Below are 25,521 nucleotides of genomic sequence, written 5' to 3'. Positions count from 1 at the left end.
GAGTAGGGTTTGCAGTCAGAAAGGTCAGAAAACCTTCATGTATGCTAGATGCAAAGTAGTCATAATGGAAAAATCCTATAATAAATAAATAGCAAACAAAAAACTTCAAAAATATTAATGAAAGGTGTCCATTTGCAAACCAAGAGTGCAATACTCTTGAGCAAAACATTCCCATACTGGTCACCTATTCCATAACAGAACATTACTTCGCTCTCTCTCTAATACCCTCCTTCACTGCTAATATGCCTATGGTTTCATTTTCAAGGGGTACAAGGTTAACTTCTACCACCTAACTTCTACTTCGCTGCCATAGTTACGTTTGTTGTCTGTTAGGTGTACGCCTACATGTGATGCAATCACACACTGTTAGAAAGACGACCTATTCTAGGTCTGACTACTATCCAAGGTTGACAGAACCCAACCAATCCTATTTTCTAAGAGGAGAAGTTTTATTATTCAGATTGTAGTTAGCTTGAAAAGGACATCAGTGAATAAGCAACCTCTAAAGAAAGGCCACATGTGTCGTCTCACCGGATTTCAGGAGAAATCAAATGATTGATGTGTGCAATAGGCACATGTCTTACTAGTACAAACATGGAAATCAATTAGTTGAATATGAATAAAACCTCATATTCAATACATGGTTTAGTAGTTTGTAACAAAAACTATTATGTCAGAGAGGGGCAGTTTAGCCTCTTCAGGCAGCATTTCAGAAGGACAAATCAAAATACGCAAACCAAAAATGATGAAGTTTATCCACCTTGGTCATTCAGAGCTGGAAGCTTACATTACTGCACAAGAGCAGCCAGCCACAAGATCAACACAGCAGCTGCTGCCGAAAGCCTGGTGGAGGCTCAGAAGCAACTGCCAGCATTCTCCCACCTTGTGTTAAGCAACTCCGACATTTCTTCCATGTACTCCACAGAGAACTGCCCCCCCGATCCCTCCAAATTAAATGGAAAGCTGTCACCAGTGCACTGCAGTCTGCAAGGGTGAGGGTGTTTTTCACCCTCTCCTAATTCAACAAGGCAAGAGGAGAGATAAACAGATGCACACAGCAACATCTCTGACTGCATCCTGCTACTGCAACTACTGTTCACAGTGACACTAGTGCACCTTGAGGAGACTCATATCGACATTACATGGGAAGGCTGAAGGAAGGGGACACTAACAGTATGGCACGGCACACCAAGTTCTCCTGGGCCATCACTGCAAAGGTTAGAGTCATTTTCAGCTTAAAGGCAAAATACTATCAATCTGAGGTAAGCTGCCTGCCATTAAACGTTCACTCTCAGAAGATAATCTGAAAAAAATTAAGCAATCCCAGACCACTTTGATTCCTGATCTTCCCCTCTCTCTCCTTACCCAAAAGGTCCTTGAACTCTCCAGGACAATGAAATAACACAAATTCTCATTTCAGTGATGCCCTGGAGCCACCATGAAGGATGAGAAGATTTGTAAGGGGGCTGTAGAAGAACAGTGTGAAAAAGCAGATCTGCTGCAGGGGAACTGCTTTTGGAAAGAAAAGCAGCTGGAGCAGTTCTTGGTACTTTGAAGAGGTTCAGAGGGAAGTTAGAAGAAAATGGGAGTTGTTCATAACGGTATAAATACAAACCGGGGGACGTCTGTCAGCCTCTGAACCTTTGAGACTCGCACATCACTGATTTTTACTACCTTTCCTATTTCATTTGGTTTTTTTCATATGTTCTTAGTATATATAACTAGTCAAACTATATCAACATCTACTAGATACATTAAATGATACAGCTAACGTCACTGTTGCAACTACCTGTTGCCACTTCGACTTGACCATTAAAAAACAATTAAGTCATTTAACATCGACAGTTTATTATGTACCTTTAAGTAGCCATGACTTTGAATGAAGAGTGAAAATTGCCCAACTTGAGTCAGGAATAGATGCTTCATTAAAACTGATAAAATTGCTATGTTGTTTAAATAATAAAGAAGAGCAGTGCAGAGCAAACACTTTAGTATCTTAAAAGGAAAAACTTCTGTTAAAAGAATCACCAGTTAGAAACTTCCGATACACATAGTAAATTTCAAATCAAATATTTTATCGCTATTACTAGTATGTTCATAAATGGCCATGTTTCAACAGATGAAGTCAAAGAGAATTTGAGAATACTTCCTTCATGGGCAGGTTATTTTATAATTTCTTCCTATGGGTTCTTTCTGCCTTCTCTGATGCAGTCCCTATTGAAGACAGGACACAGGGCTTCCTGGACCGACAATCTCATCAGGTACAAAAGTGTACGCAGCATGTTCCTACCTTCTTTTACTAGTACCAAATAATGCTCCCAAGTAATTTAGCTTCATTTTTATAAATACCCAAACCTCTAAAGACAGAAAGCTAAGCCAGTAAGTTTGAAACTTGGAATTCATCTATTTTAGCAGAACGTAATGCAGCAATTTGTAGGTGTGTGAATTGGTACGTGAAGAATAAAACTAGTATTACTCCTTTTTCTTACAGAAGTGTCTCTTGTGTCTCAAAGACATAGGCAGATGAGGAATATTACCTTGTGCCAGGCTGCATCTTCCCCATTCACTCAAAAAAATGAAGCTTTCAGTAATTTGTTAGAATTTAAATTAGACATAAGGATCCCCTAGCAAATTATGATGTACTGGCATGTATAGAGAGCTACATCACATAGCTCAATTATTCTCTACAGGCTAAGTGTAGGAGTTGGAAAATGAAAATTCTTGACAGCATTGATGTGCTTGGTCTCACTTTTTTTTGCATTCACCTGGATTACAGAATTCATGTTTTCTACCAGATTTTTAAAACGCATACACACTAAGCTCTTTACTAGCTTCTTCATATGAATGAGAAGCAGAATTTGGATCCTAATGTGGGGAAAAATAATAGGAACTAATGAGTATGCAATACAAAATCGACTTTAATAATATCTTTTCAGATAAAATATTACTAAACAGTCTGAAAAGACTTCAAACATCCCATTATTACCGTTTTGACCTGAGGCAAAGCAAAGCACTGAAAATACATCAAGGGTTCTGTTCAAGACTAAACGGGTTATGCTTGTATTATGCAATTTGTCTGAGAGTTAGGCAATGATGAATACACCCAATTCAAAAATAAAATAAAATAAATTGGTAGGTTATTCAGTAGCACTTTTATCAAAGCTTAACCCCATGTAGCAGTGCACAAAGAATCATCTTGTCTAATCTGTTTTGTACACATATATGAGCACCTAAGTTGACTAATAAAAATACACATTATGCATCCTTTGCTAAAATCAGCATTGCTTCCATATTAATGAGCAGTCGGTCTCAACCCCAAAAGAAATAAAACTAGCCAGAAAGAGGACTGCCCTTTTGGACGTTCCTTGCTCCTGAAAAGGAAAACAGCTGGATTTTATAAGAAAGAGAAACAAAATCTGCCTAAACATGTTCCTTCTTTATGCAGTAAGAAATAAGGATATCTTAAACTCTTGACAATTGGGTGATACTCATAGTGATAAAACTCAGTTAAACTAAATGCAAACTGACTTCAGCAGTCACACATCTTTTGAACTGTTGACCTGAACCCATCAGGACACTTTTCTCCCTTATATATAGTTGCCTCTTCACTTCTTGATATTCAGGAGTACTCTAGCTGAAACAGGGAAATACCAGAAGAAAAGCAGTTGCAACAGGACTTTAGGTCTGACCAACAACAGTATCAGAAATATCATGCAATCTCTGGATCAAAAAAGGCTGCGGAGTCAGAGTGCGGTTCAATTAACAGGCAACTGTTTGAAGATCTACCTGTATTAAAGGGATGTCTGCATGTGCAATTACTATTTGTCCTGAATCTTTTAAACCACTCACTCTAAGAGTAGAAATATAAAAGGAGACAAACAGGGCAATACATTATAATTAAATGGCAAGTCAATACTTGTCTGCTTTTGCGTTTGGTTAGCCTGAACTTACACATCTTATATCCCTTTTTGACATACAGAGCTGTATTCTGGTTAATATTTAAACAAATTGCTGCCACAGTGCTAATACTATAAGGAAAAAAATCTTCACACTGTTTCATTCCATTTTATCATACCACTTTTCTACAATATTTTTGGTATGCCTTTAACTGCAGAGCACCGTAGAGATACCTGAGTTAGCTTGAAATAGATTATGCTGGCATAATTAGACTGTTTTCAGCAGCTAAACTAGAGTTTAGCAGGAGATAATTTAAGCTATTTTTCACCATGGTAAATAAGCCTGCACTGAATGCTAGATTTGACTGCCCTAGTGCTCAAGCTGGCTTGTTTAAAGCCGGTTTATGTACATGTGCTGTACAGACATAACCTCCTTTATGAATGCAGCATATTCAGTGATATTTCTTTTAGAGAAATAGCTTAATTTTTATTATACCCTCTATTATTTATTAACAGAACCATTACAAGCAAAGAGTTAGCTATTAAATGGTCTGCCAAGGAGCCTCTACTAGAGCATGGATTGACCTATTTTATCTTATAGATGGGCTTCTGTTAATAAAATCCAAAGCTGCTAAAAAATAAAATAAACCCTCCACCAGAGAGGCACATCTGAAGTCATAATAAGTATGCAATTTGGGTATTCAAAATGACATCATGACAGCTGCCATGCCTTCCAAGTATTGAAAGTGCTTTAAAAATAAAGCAGTGGTAACGCAGTTTGGCAAATTGCTTCAATTGGCTTCCTACCATCCAAAAGTCAACATTAACAGCAGCTTGGTTTGATTTTTTCATCTGCCTTTTGTAAAGCAGATTAGACAGTGAAAGGATTCAGGATTTTTTTTTTTTTTTAATTTTCTGTCCCAGTCCTTCAGTAAGAGTTTGCAACAATGCACCCAAATTACCTCGTAAACCCAGCGCACATTCCAAATGTGCTAATTGAAATATTTTTTCCCACTGCATGTTTGAAATGTGTTATTATGCCTCACATATTTCTCTTGCAGAAAATTTTAACCCTGATAAAAGCAGTGCCTCTCACTTTCACTTAATTTTGTTTTTTACTACTTCTGGAAATCTTTGCCTTAAAAATTCATTTGATTGGAAACAAATCAAACAACTGGCAGAGGTGTCTTACCTAAAGACTGGTAAAGCTCAGTCATCTTGGGATGATCCCAGCAGGTCGTTTGCGTCTCATGGCTACAATACAAAACATGAAAGTTAGCAAAGTAAAATTTCTCTCTCCATCGCACAGCAAGTGATCCATGTTGCACATCAGAGCACGGTGCCAGACCACCGCCAGCAGCCTGAGCTGCTCTGGCAGGGGGTATCAGCAGCGGCAGGCTTGTCTTCTTTCAACACGAGACGTTAACTTGGAGCGCTTCATTAAGGCATGGGCTCAAGAAACAAAATTAAAAGTAGCGCTAATATTAAAAAGACAGCAAGCATTCAGATATGCCATAATGTTTTGGGGAATTTGTAAGCACACCAACCAATTCTTAAAAAGTCTTTGTTTCATACGGATTGTTCTCCAGTCCCTCCAAACTCGGGGCCAGACATTTAAGAGGGCTTAGTTCTTAAACCGTTTATGGAAATTCTGACCAGATACTGAGATCCATGGTATTTTTGGTCTGCTTTACCCTACGTGCTCTTTCCCATGTGGTAGGTAAGAACTACCCAATGCAGCGGCTGGAATCCTTCCTTTTGGTCCAAACAGCTGCGCTAAAATCCCCATGCAACATCCCACTGACCCACCACCACCTTACACTGCTTTTCAGGCCAATGCGTTGCACCCCCCATATCGATGGTCTCTTTTAGGAAAGACTATTGCTGCTCCTCTTGCTCCCTGGGACTCCCAGGCCCTTTCCCTTGCCCTGGAGGTCCCTGTGCAGAGCTGTTGGGAAGCCAGGGAAAAGCTAAAGCGGGGTTACGAAACGCTGCAGTATGACGAGAATGTAAATTGGACAGTCTCTGCATTGAGACTAGCAGCCTTCAGCTGTGCAACACAACATGTTGCCAAAAGACATGCAGTGTGAGAAAGCCAACAAAATGAAGTGTTAGCGGGTGTAGTAGCAACTCACGTCTCCCAAGATTACATATTTTATGATTTTTTTTTTTTAATGACAGCATAGCTAATGTGATCATGCTTCCATTAACGTAGAAAACTTGAAAGAAAATTCTCCTTATCTATCCCGTAGCCAATAAAGTCCTGTTCATACAGAATTCAGCTACACTAAAAGACGCCCATGAGTATTCATAAAAAAAAAAAAATCCTGGAAAGCATATGTAGCACACAGTTGCTAGCAATCATATCTGCAATTTCTGTACTTAAAAAGCGGACATCCTGGTTCCAATGCGCACACATCATTTGGGAGAAAATATGCAGGAGAGCAGGACCTGATCTGCCCCGCTGTGGAGCTCCTGGAGCACACACCTTCCAGCTCCAAGAGACTAAACCCCAACCCAGCCAGCGGGCTGCACGCACCTGTGCTTCCAACTGTGCGCTGGAAGACTGATACAATGAGGTTGTTTTAGAGAACAAACGGTCCTTGAGTTCCCTTTTTCAGGCAGAGATGTTCCCAAGTACACCTTTACCCTTTATAGGCTAAGAAGGGGTAATATTTTCAATGAATCACTTCAACACCACCCCTACTCAAGGAAAAAAGAAAATCGTGACATGTTTTCTTCATATGATTTAATTTTGGTCTTAAAAGACAGGCTATTTATTTGATCCACGTGAAGACTTTATTGGCCCAGTAACCTCTATATATTCAGTAGCTTACTATATATAATATTTCCAGATTTTGTTCTGTAACTGCAAGGAAGAATGAAAGGCATCACAAGCACTAAGCATAAAGAAAAAATGCTGCCCTAGTTGAGCACAGGGTTTTAAACAAGCCTTGTCTCATCAACCTCAGCATCCCCTCCCCTTCCTAATTCCTGCGGTGGCTGAGAGCAGTGAAAGAGGGAGGAGGACACTAGAAGAGCAAAAGCAGTCTTATTCTTTGCTCTGGTAAAAAAATGAGTCCTGCAAAGGGAGGTGGCTGCAATCACATTCAGAAATCTGGGCCTGGTCTGGTTTTTTTCAATGCAGGAACTGGGTAGCTTCAAGTGAAAACCTGCGGATTGAGCCACTTGCACCTGAGCTCCTGCATTTCCAACCATGCTTGGTATGGGCAGGTTCTGCAGAGAGAATGTAGCACCAGCAGCTTTTACTACACCCAGGTATAAAGTGCATCTTTGAAGAAAAACAGAACAGTTTCATTTACACATTAAGTCCCTAAAAACCTGGCTACCTGAAGCCTCTGCTTATACAACAGCAGCCCAAAGGAAACGAGGAGGGGAGCGTACTCATCGCAGAAGAATCCTGTAGCCAGAGATGTCACGATGCAGGTGAACGGACTGCAGACCCAAATAAACATTCAAACCCACAGACGCGGGACCGCAGTTTGTTCGCACCCAATGTCAGTCCCAGATCAATAGTTCCCCAGGCATGAGCCTGACCGCCCTGGCTTGCTTCCCCACGGGCAGGTAGCCCCAGAAGTGGGGGATATTTGAATAGCAACTGTACCATGGTTTGTATGCCAAATCATGTAGTAAAAGTGAGAAGAAGAACTTATGCACACAGTTACAAGAAACCTCTGAAAATAATCTGCCTGACTTTCCCTATGAAATTAGTTTGGCAGCCCCAGATTGTTCTATGGATAAACTAGACCACTTCAGATGCCACAGCTGTTAACCTGGTAGCCTTCAAAGGCACTGATTCTCCATTAAATATTTAAAAGCCATCAGATATATGGCAAAGGTGTATCTATATAGGATTATGGAATCCCATGCCTGTGTTGGATAGAAGAACAAAAGGATCATCTTAGAAATGGAAAACTATTATGGTTAATCACTAATCAACATTACATGGATGAGTAACTTACTGATTTTTTTTTTTTTTTTTTTTTTTTTATGGTAAGGCCTAACCATGTATCAGTGAATTTAGTGTGTATGGTTTAAGCTTATGGCATTTACTAATCCTTCTGAAAATACATAATTGATTTTCCTAAAATCTTGTAAATAAAATTTCCATTGCCAAAGAAACATTGGACTCCAACTGTTTTCAGATATTTTTAATACCAGTAACCCCAAACCACTACTCAGTGTGCTTTTCTTTCATGGTGTAAGATTAATTCCCTTGGAGATGTACATTTTGTAAGGAATGATTTTATTTGCTTCATCTGCAAGTGACAAAGACTGAATTTGCAGGGCAGGTACGTTTCCCCTCTTTTCCCCCCTTTGCTTTATTTATAAACTTAGTTGCAACATAGAGGAAATACCCCTTTCTTTAGGCTATAAAAGTCAAGTCAGTAGAGACCCTAACTCTTGCCCCTGCCACCCTCCCAGCAGTGACTACCCGTGGGGCAGAGTGCCCCGCACCTGGCTGGTACGGCCACCCTCGGCAATTCAGCAGAGATCACTCAACCTCGCACCCTGTACCAGACCCAGCGACCGACTGGCAAGCCATCGGCACACCTCTGTGCTCTTACAAGAAAAAGCAAGGGTTTTAAAGGGAACCGAACCTTGGTCGCTGTGATTTCTGTAGCGGCTGAGTGCCCATACCGAGCCAGGGCAGATTTTGCTGGTACTTTACATGCAGAACACAAGAAGGCTGCAGCTATTTCGCTCCAGCTAAAAGGCGTTTGCCTCTCAACTGAACGTTTTCAGCTCGGAAAGTTATCAACAATTCTGCACACAAGGGCAGCTCCAGGAAAGGTTAGATTCCATCCAGGCTATTCTTCATAAGCCTCTCTGCCATTTTCAAAGGCCACTTAACTGTGAGCTTTGGGGTTGGACCAGTGGGGGAGGATTTGTGTGTATGCCCTTATTGTGAACACCGTCTGAAGTGAAATGCCAGCTCAGCAGTTTCAGGCAGTCTCAACCACACTTGGGAATGCTGTAGCATCCTTAATAGAGCTGCAGCAAAGCGTTTGCCAGAGCTTCAAACTCCGGTGAACAAGGCCCCTTACAGCTTGCAAGTCAGAAAGACGTGAAAAGTGTAGGGCAAGTCCTCTTGACTAGCAGCAGCTAAAGCAGGGTGAGAATACGTGCAGAAGTACTCAAGATGCTTTTCCAACAAACCACCAACATAAAAAGGCATTAATGCACACAGCCAGTAGTTTTGCAATATTGCACGTGCTCAGAGGATACACTTTTCAATTTGGCTCTACATTTAGGTCAACTAAATTGGTCACTAGCTTTTAAATCATGGACATTTTGCAACAAATAAAAATATAAGTGGGCTCACGTGGTGTATTTTCCTCTTTCTCACCTGACTTAAGCTGCAAAGGTAGAAAGGAAATTAAAACCAGGCCTGAAAAGGAGAAGAGCAGCAATGGATAACGGTGACACCTAGGCGCTGGTGTGACTGGCACACTAAATACACTGACAATTCAGTGGGATGAAAGCATAGTCTTCGCTTAATACATCCTTTGGGAACCGCAGGACCACTTCATTAAAGGATGATTATATTATATTAGCAAGGATAATTTTTACGTAGGGAATTCTGTCACACTATGCCTGTGTGAACTCCTCTGTTCCTGTCAACAGCAGAGAGATTTGTCTCTCATCGCTGTCAGCATAGCCAATAACACACAGGATTGAAAACCTGAAATCAAGAGATGATACGATATCCTAACTGACACACTAGCTGAGTTACAGTTCCCTTGTTATAACTTGATCAGTTTGGACAACATACAGTTATTTTATCTTCCTTCCTTTTATATTACTTCTGAGCAACATCAGCAGCGGGAGGAGTGGAGAGCAATGCTCCCCCCCCCAAATTCCTGCACAAATTCCCCCCCAAACATTCCTGCACAAGCCACACCGAAACATTCGCAAACCTTTAAACTGTTTTTGATTGCACTCTTTCTCCCCCCCTTTTTTTTTTTTTAATATGTATCTCGGGTTCAGTCTCATGTGTATTCACTGCTCGGCTCCAGAGTCTAGAATTTTAGGTTGCAACTGCAGAGTCCTTTCTAAACTCTTATATCCCTCTTCACTGGTGATACCAGCGCCAGTTCTGCTGCGCTTCTCCCCTCACCCTTCATTAGAAAATGCGACATGAACTAGATGTGCGTAGATGTGCACAGAATTTCTATCAGGTAGCAATAAATAAATAGTTACATACACTTACGAAAAAGACAAAATTAAAGTAGTATTTTACAAAACACTGAACTGATCCATTTTCCAACAACACAATTTACAATACCTCTCACCTTTTGGCTTTAAGATGAATAAAAGGTTATTCCAATCACCCCATGGCTGTTGTCAAAAAGCCAAAATAAACATGACAGAGTTGTTTGGATTTTACTAAACTAACCTAAATGCAATTAAAATTGTTTGTATGAATAGACACTACCGCTCATTTAAAAGAAAATTTTTTTCAACAGTAGATGACAGCGATTGCAAGGAAGACTTAGTAGTTGTCTTTTTACAGTGTTTCATTAATTCCTTAGATAAAACAAGTTACTGCTATGGAAAGTATTAGCGATGTAAGAAGGTGGCACTCCTTTGTGCTTTACAAAGAACTACTGTTTTCATCTGTAAATCTAGAGACTACTGATCTGTGCAGAGATTACTTCTGTTTAAGCCAAGGATCAGTGTCTTTTCAGCAGGAATTTGACTTTAGTGTGTTCTATTGGCTTTTGTGAGATTTATCAGACTGCTGAAGGCAGGCACCCATATATACTTAAAGTTTCTTGCCGATTCTGGAAATGAATAGGACGATAAGGGCAGATATCAACTGCCACGTACTGAATAGTAACTCTTTTTTTTCTCCTCTTGATGTTAAACATTTATTTTGTACACTCTGTCACGGGGAAAGATTCCTGCTCAGTGGCTAAGGCTTGGTGAGCCTGCCCCCCCAGCTGTTACTCTCCACTGATCTATTTGCTTTTCAAAGGCTATCCTCTCCGCTTTTGCCAAAGCGATTTCACTGCAGGGTCTCGTCAAATCCAGGCTCAAGCAGCGATGGCCTCAACCAATTCCTTAGTGCTAAAAGGTCAAAGATCCTACATATAACCATGTTTCTTGTTTCCTCAGCTCCACACACACGCGGCTGCAAAAACCACTTCTCAGCCCAACTTCAGCTGAAGATGAGGACTGGGGACGCTACTGGTGTCCCAGGCTGCAAGATGTTTTACAATAGGTATTAAAAGACAATATAACATACCGTATAACAACAAGAAGTATAGCACTTACAACGCAACGGCCCAGAGGGAACCCCCTCCCAGCTTCTTCTGCCTATTAACTTGAGAGATAATTTCTAAGCATGAAATTACTGGAAAAAGCAATACACCTCTAAGCACGTTTGCTTTCAGGAATTCTGTTAAAGTTCACGCCTGAACCAAGTTACAAGACGCGCTACGTGCCGTACCGGTAACCTTTTACAGCACTGCGCTACCCCTCCAAACCTGAGGAATAACGAAAGGAGCCCATCCCCATCCTTTCAGCGCCTCCCCGGAGCCCTCCACATCTCCGGCAGACCCACGGTTTCCCGGCTCGACTTCAGGGTTTCACCCCACCAGCCCACGCCTGCCCAGGTACGCCCACGCGCGGCTGTGATCTCACATCGCCACGTCCTACGTGCTCCAAGCGGACACCTCCAGCGCGAAACTACGGCCTCGTGAGAGGGAAAAGGCGTTGAATCCAACGCCGTTTCAAGTTCCCAGAAGAAATCAGGCAGCAAGTTGACCGTTTCAGAGTAATAAATGGAAGGCACGGCCGCTCCCCCCTACGGTCGATACAGACGGCGGCTAGCCACGCTGCTCTCCACCTTCACAGAGCGCGGGACGACCGCGGGCACCCAGCTGAAATACCTGAGAGCCCCCGAGCCCCCAGCCCGGCCGGCCGGCCCCCCGCCGGCACCTGCCGCCCCGCGCCCCCCGCATCCCCCTCACCCCTTGAGCTGCTCCCTCATGGCGGCGACTCCTCGGCGGCACCGCGGAGGCAGAAAGAGCGCGGCCGCCCAGCCCCGCCGCCGAGCTCCACTGCGGCCGCCCCGCCGGGAGGGCGGGAGGGAGAGCGGGAGGGAGGGAGGGGGCGTGGCTCCCCCGCCCCGCCCCGCCCCGCCCCGCCCCGCCCGGCTGCGGTGCCGGCTCCGCGGGGAGCGGCCCCAACACCCGCCGTCGGCTCGGCCGCGGGGCGCGCGAGGGCGTCTCGCCCCGTTCCCTGCCGTCACCTGCGCCCTCGCATCCCTTCTGGCGGCGGGACGCGGCGGCCTGGGGAAGCCCTCGGAAGCCCTCGGGGCTTCCCTGGACTTTGGGGGGGGGAGGGTTCTTCGCGTTCCCCCGGGCCCGCCGGGGAGATGGGCGCGCTCAGAGGCTGGCAAGGCGGTTCGCTTTCGGCGGACTTGGGAAGAAACCTTGATTAAAACACGCACCGAAGCCGGGACGGATTTGAAATGGGCCTTAACGTGGGTGTTCGCTTCGCAGCTGTTAATTTCGGCGCTTAAAATGCCGAGTGGTTGATCTGTGAGTGAAATCGGGTAATTTCGTTCCTGAGGGCTTGCCTTGGCCTCACTGGGAAGGACGAGCTTCTCTCCTGGAGTGTTCAGGGCAGCAGAAGTAGTGCTGCTCGTGCTGAGCGACTGTCGCAGTGTTTCTGTGTATTAATTCCTACTTAATATTTAGTGTCACCAGCGTTTCAAATCGGCCTGCTCTCATGCAAGTTTTACATCTACGTCCTTTATTCATTAAAAAAATGCTGCGTAGAGAACCGAGTCCTTCACGCAACTCAGTTTTTCAAGCCCTACAGACTGCGCTTTCTTGGTAAAGCCACCCAGAAAGGGTGCCTTTCAAATGTACAAAAGAAGTCTCTATTTTTACACTGGGAAGATGCAGGCCTAGAAGCACAGAAAATTCATCTCACCCCCAGTTTCCTTACCACAGGTATATCCCGTGGACTGCTTTCCTATTCCACAGATGTTGGTAAGCACTGAACTTGGTGGGTTTTATCTTGAGTACTAGGATATTTAGGGCTCCCCTCAAGGCTCCGGGTAGCTGCGTTACCTGATTTTAGGAAAAGCTCAACAAGCAGTTCAAGGAAAGCCCTCATGTTTTTCTCTAGAAGCATTAAAAGTGTAAGATGCTCAAGGTTCAATCCCTCCGGCCCCCAAATGCAAATATAAAACCTAATGGAATTAAATGTTAAATTCTCATAGTTTCTAGACAATTTAATTTGTTTTAAAAGGTCTAATCTACAGTTTTCGGTTACCTATGATCTACAACACTACCCCAACATGTGAAGAAAAGAGGATTCATTTTTGTGTAAACATAAATCGCTACGTTAAAGCTCGTTAGACTCTGTGAGAATTTTCCATTTGCTTCAGCGGACCTGGATCGACTGCTATATCAGACAGCTCAGCTTCGAGGTGAATGAACCGGCTGAAGGCTGTCAGTTGCGTTACATCAACAACCTCACCTTTTCCCGCCTTTAGCTAAGTTTTAAGAAGCGGGAGATCTCTCTCTGAGTCTTGAAAATAGCATGTTCAGCCTATCACTTGGGAGGAACCTCGCGGTCTGTCACAAGGAGAGAGCAGCTGCCCGTGCCATACAAAGGGACTCGGTGTAGCCAGAAGCCTGCCATTTCACAGCAAAAGTGGTTTGTTTTCCTCCAAGAAGTATCTAATACTGAAAGCCCCGATACACATTCCTTCCATTTTTACTGTTTCTGGAGTTTCCTGGTCTGCCTTAACAGAAGCTTGATGCTGCTATTATCACCTTGGTCTTCTTTCCCATACAATAGTGCCAAGTAATAAGAATTTAAAAACCAGCCCGAATTTCTCATACTTTGCATAATCTTCTTTCTCCTTGAGTTACAAATAAAGCATTGTATTCAATTAGACTCACAGCAGGTGAAAACCCCAATTACTGAATCCATTTTCTTGGCTTTTTTTCCCTACCTTACACCCACACACCACTTTCTTTTAAACAAAAAAGGGGAACTCTGAGTCATTCCTCAATTGAAAAGCAAATTAACCCTTTGATCTCCCAAATGAAACCATTACCCACTCAAGAACATCCAGGGGAAAGCAAGAATGTTGAAGAATGTTGAAGGATTAAGGGATATTGACTTTATAATTTGATTTTTTTAAAAAAAAAATCTATTTAATGTAGTTCTGATCATTGTCTCCAAATTCACAAAAGCTTTTACCTGTTTTGACTGACCTCAAAATTAAACTTTTGCTGTATAATGTACACAAGTAATACCACTCTTATTCCAAATTATTTTTAAACTACCCCTAATTTATTACAAAAATACATTTGGTTTGCAGTGTAAATGGTTACTGTCTTTGGCATTTGTAACTGAAGCCAATCTTTATGCCATACTTGATTTTAAGCCATTTATTTGATAAAAGACAGTCTTCTTCCTGTAGAAAATAAAACAGGATTACAGAGTAAGCAGAATTTTAGTTCCCTGTGGTGCTTTTCTTATCCAAGGGCTATTCAGTCAATTTGTGCACCTACACAGACACCTTAATCAGAAGGAGAACAGTGTTTGTTTCTTTTATACTGTAGGTTTGTCCTGGACTATATCTAATTAAGGTATCTGTCTCTTCAACATTTAACAACACCAGGTGCTTAAGGGGAAATCACAGCCCCCTAATAAATGAGGGGTAATAATTAGAGACTGGCTTATTACCCCAAAACTCCTTCGGGGGGGGGGAGGAGGGGAAGCTGAAGTGGATTTTCAGGTAGCATTGCAGCTGTTACTGGAATCTGTGCATTTGAGAAGCCTGATTTTTCAATTTTAATATGTTCTTCTCAGAATTTCGTCCCTTTTCTGTGGGGAAAGAGCCACAGACGTACACACATTAAAATAATAATATGAAGGTAAAATAACTGACTCTTAACTAATATTGTTTGAGTGTAAATCTTCATAGGTTTCATGAAGGAGATCAGCATCACTACTCCATGTTACAGACAGATACGGAAACCCGAACGCAGAAATGGGTAGGGCCTTGCCTAAAAGCGCCTAGTAGGGCAGCCATTAAGTGTACAAGTTTGCTTGTAAGTTTAGCACTTCTTGAGTTTGAAAACTAAAGAGATTTCTTTAGTTTTACTGTCATTGAAAGTGAAGATACAACATTTTCCTATTAACTAAGTCTTGCTTCCATAGTTCTGTGAAGCGTGTAGTCCTCCTTGTAAGTGTGGCTTCACTATTTCTCAGTTATCTGGGTAGTGGATTAGCAAGCGCTTGCCTTGCATGTAAGAAGACGTTGTGGTGCCCTGTATCGGGCTGGCTAATCCGTTACGCTATTTGAGTCTATTTTCTTTGTCTTGGTATAAATAAATACTAAGAATCACTTGGGATGGCATGATGACACTTTCCTGGATCATCTGTCTTAAATATGCTCCAAGGGCTGACACCTCCAGGATTTTTTCGGTATTTGTTGACAGCTCTCTCAGAAAAGCCAAGAAGAGAATTGGTTTGGATGCTGCTGGATTGGAGGTTTTGGGTTTGGGGTTTTTTTTGGCTGTTTGCACATTACCACTGGAAGCGCATTAAAATACTGTAAATGCAATGAAGAAAATAGTTTTGAAATTCTGCATTCATTTTCCCCAACATTGCATTGTAAATTGAAGACCTACTAAAACATTTATGGCTCTGTATACTTATAATCGGTTATTTACACCATGGGAGAGTTGAGGAAGGAGCATACCACTTTCTGTCCAGAGGGAGACCCAATCTGTGTCCCTATGAAGGGAGATTAGCAGGTGCTGCTTCTTACACAGGGCTCATTCTCCACACCGTAAGGCAGCCGTGTAACTGGCAAGTGGAGCTCACAAGAATTTACCTGACATGTTTCACCGAGATGCTCTTGGAATAGGCAGAGTAGGAAGAGGAATCCTTACTATTTTTTTTTTTTTTTTTTTTAAACAAAACTAATTCTGCAGTAAATATTACAGAGCTTGCAGCAATTTAATGCACAGCATGGAAAGTATTGGTACACAGCATGTGTGACAGGAGTACGTCTGTGCCTGCCGAATGCACAATGGCACAACCTCTGCGTTCCTTTGGGCTGTACTTGCTTTTACTATAGTAAAGACACCTGATTAAAACTGAAATCTTAGTCACCCTATGAGATGAGTATCACGGAGCCTCGGGAGCAGTCTGTGTGTGCCTTATGTCGCACTGCGTTGCGTGCTGTTGATAAAAGATGAATGAGAGGCTGCCTGTCGTTTTGGCTATATTAGATACACGTATGAATTTCATCCTGTTGAAATCTTGGAAAGGCTAATTTGGAGAGGCTACATTTATTTTTTAGCTGACAGCGACCGTTTAGACACCCTGCAGTAGCAGAGTGTGTGTTCAGTCTACTGCCAGGTGTATGACCCTGAAAAGAGGAGCAGAGTGAGACAGATTAAGTAAGATTACATGCATCGCTGGATGCGGTGGATAGGACATCCAGGTCCCACCAGGGTTATGAGCTCTTCAGGTAAGCAGCTGTAAATACTGAAAGCCCTTTTCTCCCTTCCATACCAAACCACAAGAAATAAAGAAAATTAAGAAAATAATAACCCCTACTATTCCAGGATGGAGACGAACTGGAGTGTGAATAGTCCCAAGAATGGGAAGAGCAAGAAGCGTAATGCTGGCAAAATGCTAGATAACGAAAAGTATTAAAAAACCCTCTGAAGTAAGGCTTTTGGAAAGCTAACAAAAAAACCCCCACCTATAAAAAAAGACTTAAAATCCACCAACAGAAAACTTATGCCAAGCAAAACTGCTTGCTGATCTTTACAATCTACAAATAAGACTTGAAAAATAATAATTATACCATAGTAAATTCTTGGTTTGAAGAATCTGTATTGGCAAAATGAATGGTTATCATTTCAGGGAGTAAAGTTGAGAAAAAATGCAGACTAATAAGGATAAATTAAACAAAACAATGAAGACAAACTCCATTTCTTACTTTTATTTGCATGCCCAGTTAGAAATAAATGACTGTTTTGCCTCCTGGGGGATTAAAATAAGCAGGATTTCATAAACTCTCTTGCTCACTGACTCTCTTTTCACCTCAAAATCTTTCTTTCCATGCACAAAATTATGTGTTGCAAACACAAAAGCTGGCTTCCCAAGTCATTAACTTCTCTACTGTTTCCTATCAATGTATAGATCTCAATAGCAAGAAACCCTGCGTCTTGCGGTCCTACTTCACTCAGGGCCAAGAAAATCTGGTGCCCGCTACTGGTCACCATGCATTCCCGGTTCCTAACAAGCAGCCCTCTCTTCCGAAGTCTTCCACAGACGTTAAAGGAGAAGCATGCCTTCTTTTTACTAATTTCCTTTTTGGTTGCATTCCATAATAAATGTATTTTTGACACTATCAAATCTTTTTTTATGACTAATATCATACAAACAGAAAAGTTTTTCTTTCATTGAGGACATTTTTCCAAAAAGTCCCTATGCAAATATTATTTAGAAGAGAAAATATTAATTTGGGAAAAAAAGCCACGTAGATCATGCTAGGAGATTACATGCTGGGATGTTCCAATGGTGAGGCTGCACTTAGGTTGTAAAAGAAGAGGACAATGAAATCTATTGCATTTTGTGACAGCTATATGCAGGCAAGTTTCCAGTCAGACCACTAGCTAGGCAAACTGCACCTTTGAATTAATGCACTCGTTTTTTGCTGTCTGTATTTTAGCAATGGATGCTTTGCTGTGTTCTCACAGAACTTGTAGTTTTTGTTGCTTTAAAATATACTTTGACCCTGTCATAACTACCGTATTGTTTCCTCAATGATTATAATATACTATACACAACATTATAATATATAATTCTAACAACAAGAGGCCCTGCCTATTTCCATGTACACACTAGGCTTTTCCATCACCTTCCCAAACATGTCGAGGTTGTTGACCTCAGCAAATACGACAAGCTTGAGGTCTGCTCCTAACCTTTTCCCTAGATTGGGCCACGCAGAGCCCTGGTGCAAGAAAGCGATGGTTCTCCCTCCCTGGTAAATCAAACTTGCATTGATTTAGTTTCAAAACCGGAGTGTCTTTAGCTTCTCCCAGTACCCTGGTGTGACACAAGCAAAGCTTAGTCTTCCTGCCTAGCACGATTGCTTTGCTCTCTCTTCCTAAATGTCTTACGTGGGGATCCAGAAATCAGAGGAGAGTGCAGCACTGCACTTGGGGAAGGAACCAGCCTAGAGAACTTAATGTGAGGAGGGAGCAACTACACCTAACTAGCCTCACCAGTAATTCCATCCAGGCTAGCTCTTTCATCTGATCCAGGTGACATTTCTCATGCTTTATTTGCATAGAAATGCAGCTTCAGGTTTAGCGTTGTGCAGCTATTCCCAAACTGAGGTCAGACTTGGTAACAGCAAGAAAAAAATTCTGGAAAGGAAAAGTTTCTCATCTGACATTTCTGAAATCCAACCTTTTTATTGCATTTCAAAAGAATATTCTACGAAAAAACGTACTTTAATTTGACTACAAAACGAGGCAATTGTTCATACAGCTCTGGCAGTGCCCTTTAATGGCAAGTGGCAATAATCTCATCTTGTCCATGCCAAAGAGTGAAAATTAGTGTTTATGTATACAGTCATTTGAAATAAATATAGACATACAGATGCCTACATTAACTAGTGCTTCCAGAGACAGATGAATCGGTATCAGCTACCATGGAGCCATGTCCTAGGGCACAGATATTATTTCATCCTAATTGAATCTAAATGTATGTTAGCACTTAAATACTTCAGTAAAGAGGGATACTAAGGAATTTTGAGGTAAGATAAAAATTATTTCTTAGCTAAGTATAAGAAAAAGGTTTTATTCAAGTCTCCTGCGGCAAGTTCAAGCATTTATGCTTTGGCATGTGCTCCACATAATTCCAGACACCTTCTGCTCCTTCCATTTACTTAACTATAATATGGTTCTTCCTAACGAAGTAGTCCTCCCAGCTTTTGCATTCAGGTATCTTTGTGTAGCTCCGTCTCTGGCACAGGAGCTGGCAGTTAATTCAGGAAAGAATCCTGTGGATGCTAGCTGATAGAAAAAAAGTGTTGCTAAATTATATTGCACAGCTTAGACTTTATGTTTAACTAAATCTAATAATGGGAACGCATTTAATAGAACTCAATATCTAGGTATACTTTCAGTATTTCATACGTTTGAATTGAGCCAAACCTCTCACGGTACCTCTCAACAAGGCTTCAAATAGCTTGCAATTCTACCGGCATACCTGCATTCAGTTCTCTGATCTCTGTTATTAAATAGAAAATTGAATCTCTTAGTGAAAGAATAAACCTCCAAAATAAAGATTCCCTTTCCAGCAACATAGCTGAATTCACCGTGAAAAACTTGCAATGAAAATCAGAGATGCCTTGTCTACACCACTCAAAGAGCCTTGACATTTATGGCCAAAGGTACACAGATGACTTTTAGGACCTACCATAGTCCATTATTAAATTATGGACAATGATGATTGTGTGGAGCTCAAAATCAGCCAAAATATTTTTTTTTCTTTCTATACTGAGCATTTTTCCACATTGAACTAATCAAACAATTTCCAAATTAGTATTTGGAACCATTTTCTTCATCCTTAAGAAATTGCTTTGAAAAGTGCAACGTAAATCCTGAACAATCCACACAGCCCTAAAATATTAAGGATTTAAACCTTGATTATGGTCCATATAAACGTTCTTAGACCCCTGCTGCTACATCTAGCTCCCTTGAATGCATTATCAGAAAAGTCAACCTACAATTCTACCATATCAACATGTTTAGCTTTTCTAAAATAGTCCAGACTTCAAGAGAAAATTCTTATTGCTAGGACTAAGCGGAGTTATGCATCTTTATCATCTCCTTCACCACGTGACACAGAATGCCAGATTATTGTAGAAGTTCAAAACACCTAATTCCATGTTATCAGTCATAAGAAACATCACACAGTTTTTGTCACCTTCCTCTCAAGAAAAAAAAAGTATTAAACCAAGATTTCTCTATATCTACATATGCAGAGCATGCACAGGATCCAAACCATTTGTTTATTTAATAGTGTCCACAAGTTGGAAATCTATGCTGTCATAAATTTAGTAGACATAGTTAATATATTACCCACTGTGCAGAAGATGATTTTCTGAGCGTCCTTAAAGTTAGAAAGAAGGATCATCTAAACTCACACCTCCTGCCTTAGAAAACATTATAACTATTTGAGCATTCATCCTTAATCCCAAAATAACAAAATCAGTCTGTCATATTAAGAAAATATTGTGGTGTTTTAAATTATCATTCTTCTCTCGAGGTAAATAATTTTCCTTCGATTACTATCAACAGCTCTGGCTCATGGTTGCCAGCTTTAGAACAAAATGCCATTTTGCAAACAATTAGCACCACTTCAGTTAATGTCTTTACAGTAATATGCATTAGCCAAGGGAAAATAAAAAAAAAGACCTTCAACCTTACCTTTTAAATAAAAACTGGGTTAAGATATGTGGTGTCTAAATACTTTTGTACTTTGGTAATGAAACTTATTTTTCTTATGGACATTATACTTTTTATCAGCATTTGGAAATGAATCTTCATTTGTTACTTTTCCATAATTTTATTGCTGCAGTTGCTCTTATTTCTCATTCTTAAAAATCCGCAGTCATTACTTCTCAAATTATTATCCTTCCACCCACATCCCTCAATTTGTTCTGTTTTTAGGGTAACTAACAGAGCAAATAATTTATTAAGGATAAAAATAATTTTGCAAAGATTTGCAGAAGCTGACAGACTAAGTATTTTGCCAAATAGAGCCCAGGCAGGGACTGAAGGATTAGACCCCATCTAATCCACTGGTTCTAGCAAATCAGTGTATTTAATACTGAACTAAAGCCTTCGGAGAATTTTATTTTTAGCAGCTTGCCATACTGAGTATTCGTTTGGTTTTATTCTAAGAATTACAATTTAGGATTCAAAGAGAAGAAATGTATTTCTTGTTTGTGAGTAAGGTATCATCATTAAAAGTCTTCCATTTCCCAAACAAATAATTTTATTTTTTTTTACTTTATGCCATATTTTTATTATTTGTCTGATAATTTTCATAGTAAACATTACACTTCATTGAGGCTAGCATTTATTTTAAAATTTTAAAAGGGATTACACGCAATGAAAATGATCATTTGGTGATGACAGTGCACTCTGTTGGGTCAGAGATGAAGAAAGTGACTGGTTTTGATAGTTATTTCCACGTCAACATTGTACATGAATCTTGCTGGTAGTTTGGAGAAAACAAACAAGGCCAGTGGGACTACGTCCATGCTGCCATTTAATCAAATTATTTAGTGTAGGAAATAGCCAAGAGAGATGAACTCTCCAAATCTGACAATATTTTGGTTATTTGGACTTTCTAGTGGCACGTTATCTTATATCTACACTGCTATGTGTGTCTGCCCTGAGAATAATAGTTGTCTCTTGGGCCAAATTTCGCACAGTGACTCTTGTTCACACTGCTGAGAGCCGGACCGCTCTAAAGCAAACTGGCCGTGGTACTCCTCTGTTTTCCACTTAGTGCTCCTGTGGACCTAAGACATGATTTTATTTACACACACACACACATATATATAAAATTTAAAAAAAAACTTTTTTTTTCATTTCCAATTATCTGACCTAATGTGGGAGTTGTTGCAGCCCAATTGCAGCCCAATTGCTGCAACAACTGCAGTATCTTTTTGAAACTAGTTTGGCCTGTTCCTACAGAATAAATCCATCACATTAAATAGCCAAAACATCTCCCTACACTGAGGGAACCAGAAGAGTTCTAGATCAGCTCAAACCCCTGTGATTTAAATGCCATGGAGAGAATACAGTCACAAGTGCTTTGCTGTGCTAGATCCTCAAGCTTTCTTGATGAGCCTACCAAAGAAATCAGCTGGTAATCAAAGTAATTATTTTTAAGTAGTGGATTTTCTGTTCCGGGAGCAACTGATTCGACAAAACTAACTCACTACCAATGAAGAGCAGCCATGTCATAATTTCTTTTAAAGTGTGCCAAATGCTCTATATGCAATTTCCAAAGTTTGCAGCAGTCAGATTTTCTAAGGAAAAACAACTATTATTTCCATTCAAAAACTTTGTAACCTGGTACAATTTTCGACAGAGTTAACTAGTTGAAGAAGCACCTCCAATGCATACCAGCAGAACAGCTGGCCTCTCATGGCATTTCTTTCTAAAAGTTCTATTATGTACAAAGGAATGGTTTAGGTAGGAATTTCTATAAGAAACTGGTAAAAGGTAGGACTTAGAAGAATACTCATCTGCTCTCTTGGACTCCTCTGTATTCACATACGCTACAGCATCTTGCCAAGTTTGTAAACTTCAAAAACAGTGTGCAATGACAATCCTCTGACCCTTTTAGTGCATCGCATACTACATACTGAGCTGAATTTTACTTCCAAACAAAATTTTGGCTGCATTCCTTAGTGAGTACAGGTTGTTCTCGCATTGGCAGACTGTCCCATTCTCTCACTTAAAACAATTTGATGGATTTTTAATTTCATGGGTTTGCTTGTTCCTAGATGGGCACAGTTCATATAAATCCGTTCCAGCCACCAACTCCAACATTGAAAAAGGCAGTTCTTATTTTCTCGATTTAGGTCATTATGCTGAAATTATATTTTTCTCTAGTTTGTCTTTTTGTGTGATTTGCAATTAAGAGGATAATTTAAAATAGCCTTTACAGAACAATTTAAGTGTCTATTCTATAGTTTTCCTCTTTCTAACTCAACATTTAATAAAGTGCTAAGTTTGACATTACATAATTTGGTAAGAAATTTAGCACTGGATTTCAGTGAATTCAAGATAAAGCACGTTGTCTGAAAAAATACCTACACATAAGCAATGCAGCACTGTTCTATGCTACTATTCTTATATGTTCATTTATAATGTAAATATTACTGGTTTCAATAATACCTTTTTTATAGATATGGTTTGATCTGATCCTCCCTAGCTTGACACAGACTGACCACAACTAAGTACAGGGAATTTAAATAGTAATATGAGCACTAAATTACTAAAAACACTACAGCACCAACCTTAGATTGGTGTGTATACGTAAGAGCAGAATTGAGATAGATTGCTATTTGTAAGGAATCCTTCATTTTTATTTCATTGGTAATATAAGTTTTCGGTCTTTATTGGAGCATAATGGCATAATGCAGCTGTAGAGTGAGGAGTACATGTAGAAACCAGGGGACTTTAACCCTAACTGAATTTTCCATCAGCCAATATCCTAACCCAAAGGGCTCACCTGATCAGTGTCTTACCTGGTGTAAAGTAAAAAAAAAATACTATTAAGAATTGCTACATCTTTTGCAGGCATAGGAATACAACAAAGGTGGATAGGGAAGTGGTGGGTATACAGTCTAATAACCTCCAGCTGGTATAGCATCTGTCTACTGGTAGGTATGTTGAAATAAATAAATGATCAAAAATAACCTAATTAGAAAAAAGATCAACAAAGTCAGGATGAGTTTTTGGAAATACAATAAAACTTTGCAACACAAGTGATATGAAAGCAGCAAGATGATTAAAATGCAGAATCTCATTTATTATACATTAGGTAGATCAAAGCTGCTCGGTGATAACAAGACACTGATTGGGGGTTGCCACCTGTTTGGTCTCCCTTGCAATGGGAATCTGTTAGGTGAAGCTGTGTTAAAGGTTGTCAGTACGTATTACACCTATGAACAGCTTACATTAAAAAAACCCAAAATTATTATTCTTTTGCTGAAGAGATTTACTCATTATTCACCAGCACATATGTTAACTTCTTAGTAAATACACAAAAGAAATTCTGTGTGATTCAGGAAGTTTCCTGAAACAAAAAAAAAAATTGCAGGTAAATGCTCTTACTTGAGGCACATCACGTACTTCATTGAGATAGTGGCAAAAAGACCTGAAGAGTATAAAATTAGAATATATCTGAGCTGTGGTTTTGGAGACTGCTGAGCCTTGCAGCAGGCTGAGCTCAGAGAGGAAAGATTGTGGCAAGCAAATTATCCAGGAAAACTAAAAATCCAGAGAACGAGGCAGGAGGCAGTTTTCTAGATTTGTTTGGTTGTTTGTCTCCTTTGTCTAACTTCTCCGCAAAGAGGAGGAAAGCTGCGACTTGAGGAAAGTGTGTGGGTGTAAATGTCTAACAATTATTGGGAGGATCTAATAAAGAGAGAATTGAGGAAAGCTGGAAATCTGCAAGATGCAACAAGGCAAGGCAAGCCAAGGCAAGGCAGCGACGATCTTTGTCGGTGTCCTTGTTGAAACTTGCTTCAGAACTGGCAAAACAGATGAGCAGAACTTCAGTCTGGAGATGCCAGAGCAACAATGGGCTCTCAGGACTTTAAATGAATATTTGTAGGAGATAAACTTACGCATGTCGGAAAGAAAAAGGAAGAGTAAGAGTCAGAAAGATCTGTTTAAAGTCAGCGGAAATTTAATTTGGGTTTATAAAACTGGGGAAAAAAGTTGATAAGTACTTTAAAAGCCACGTGTACCGAAGGAGAACTGTTCAGGAGGTCTCTGGGTGTTATAAATATATGCCATTGACCAAAACCAATGAAGGGACCAACACAGGAGAAAGGAGTCCCATTGGCTGGTTCAAACTGAAGAGGGCTATTGCGAGACCACATGATGTGGGCATACCCACATAGGCGAATTTGATAAAGGATTCACACTGACAGCCTTTTCCACTCCTTATTTCTAGAATAGTGAACAAATGCCCCAGAGCAAAGAAGCGCTGAGGGTTTTGTGCTCGGTTTTCTCAAGAGAAAACTGTACAGATAGAGATTCGCATTTTGCCAGCAGCAAATGTTTATTCCACAGTACTTTGGGCACTGATGTGAAAAAACATGATACATGAGAGGAAATGCTGACAGCCAGATTCTGATCCCTTTTACACCGTTAAAAATAACAAGTAACTTCACTGAAATCAATGAGCATCTCTCTCAATGCATGCAAGCTGCTTTCGGCGCAGAGCTAAAATTTGATTTCCAAACTTCTGACAGTAAGTCTGACAGGAGCCTAAACTGCCCCCACCGTAACTCGAAGTCCTCTGTAGGTTCTTCTGCTCATTTCAGGATTATTAGAGTGTGATTAAATATTTATTCCTCCCTCAAACTGGAAAGGGGAGAAGAAGTAATAGCATATGAAAGCAAGTACTAACATGTAATGACCATATTAGTAAGGTTTTCATTGCTTTTGTGCCGTAGCACAATTAAAATAGTGGAAAGGCAGATGAATGAGGAATGTGCAGGAGAAAACACTGGTCAAATACAAAGACATAGAACACCACCTGCAATTGAACAGTCTGCTAAGTGTTTTAAATTGTTTGGTAATGTCACAGCAGTATTAAAAGAATAAGCACTTCCATTAACAGGCAGTAATTAAAAGAACAAATAAGGTGAGCGCACCTACGGCCAGAAAGATAATCTCTTGGTGGTTTTTGTTTATGCTTCTAGTGATGGTTTATGTCAAAATAGCTCAGTTCAGAAGTCCGAAGTTCAAACCACTGTTTGGAAATGGTGGTT

At 40.5% G+C, this 25,521-nt stretch overlaps 1 protein-coding gene across 18 annotated transcripts in view; it reads right to left on the bottom strand.

Moving 5' to 3' along the window:
* The window catches only part of DMD (dystrophin), a 1,394,632-nt gene that overhangs the window by 75,102 nt on the left and 1,294,009 nt on the right, over positions 1-25,521 (bottom strand). For 14 of the 18 annotated variants that reach the window (XM_076355694.1, XM_076355734.1, XM_076355779.1 and 11 more), the window contains one exon: positions 5,089-5,150. In XM_076355694.1, the coding sequence (XP_076211809.1) occupies positions 5,089-5,150 (62 nt within the window). Of the gene's footprint in view, positions 1-5,088; positions 5,151-11,896; positions 11,962-25,521 lie in introns of those variants that run through there. The other 4 variants (XM_076355815.1, XM_076355825.1, XM_076355835.1 and 1 more) reach the window with 1 other exon arrangement.

This window comes from Aptenodytes patagonicus, chromosome 1 (genome assembly GCF_965638725.1).
Source record: "Aptenodytes patagonicus chromosome 1, bAptPat1.pri.cur, whole genome shotgun sequence".
NCBI lineage: Eukaryota > Metazoa > Chordata > Aves > Sphenisciformes > Spheniscidae > Aptenodytes > Aptenodytes patagonicus.
Note: the sequence above shows the minus strand (reverse complement) of the source record. Positions and strands in the feature narration are given on the sequence as shown.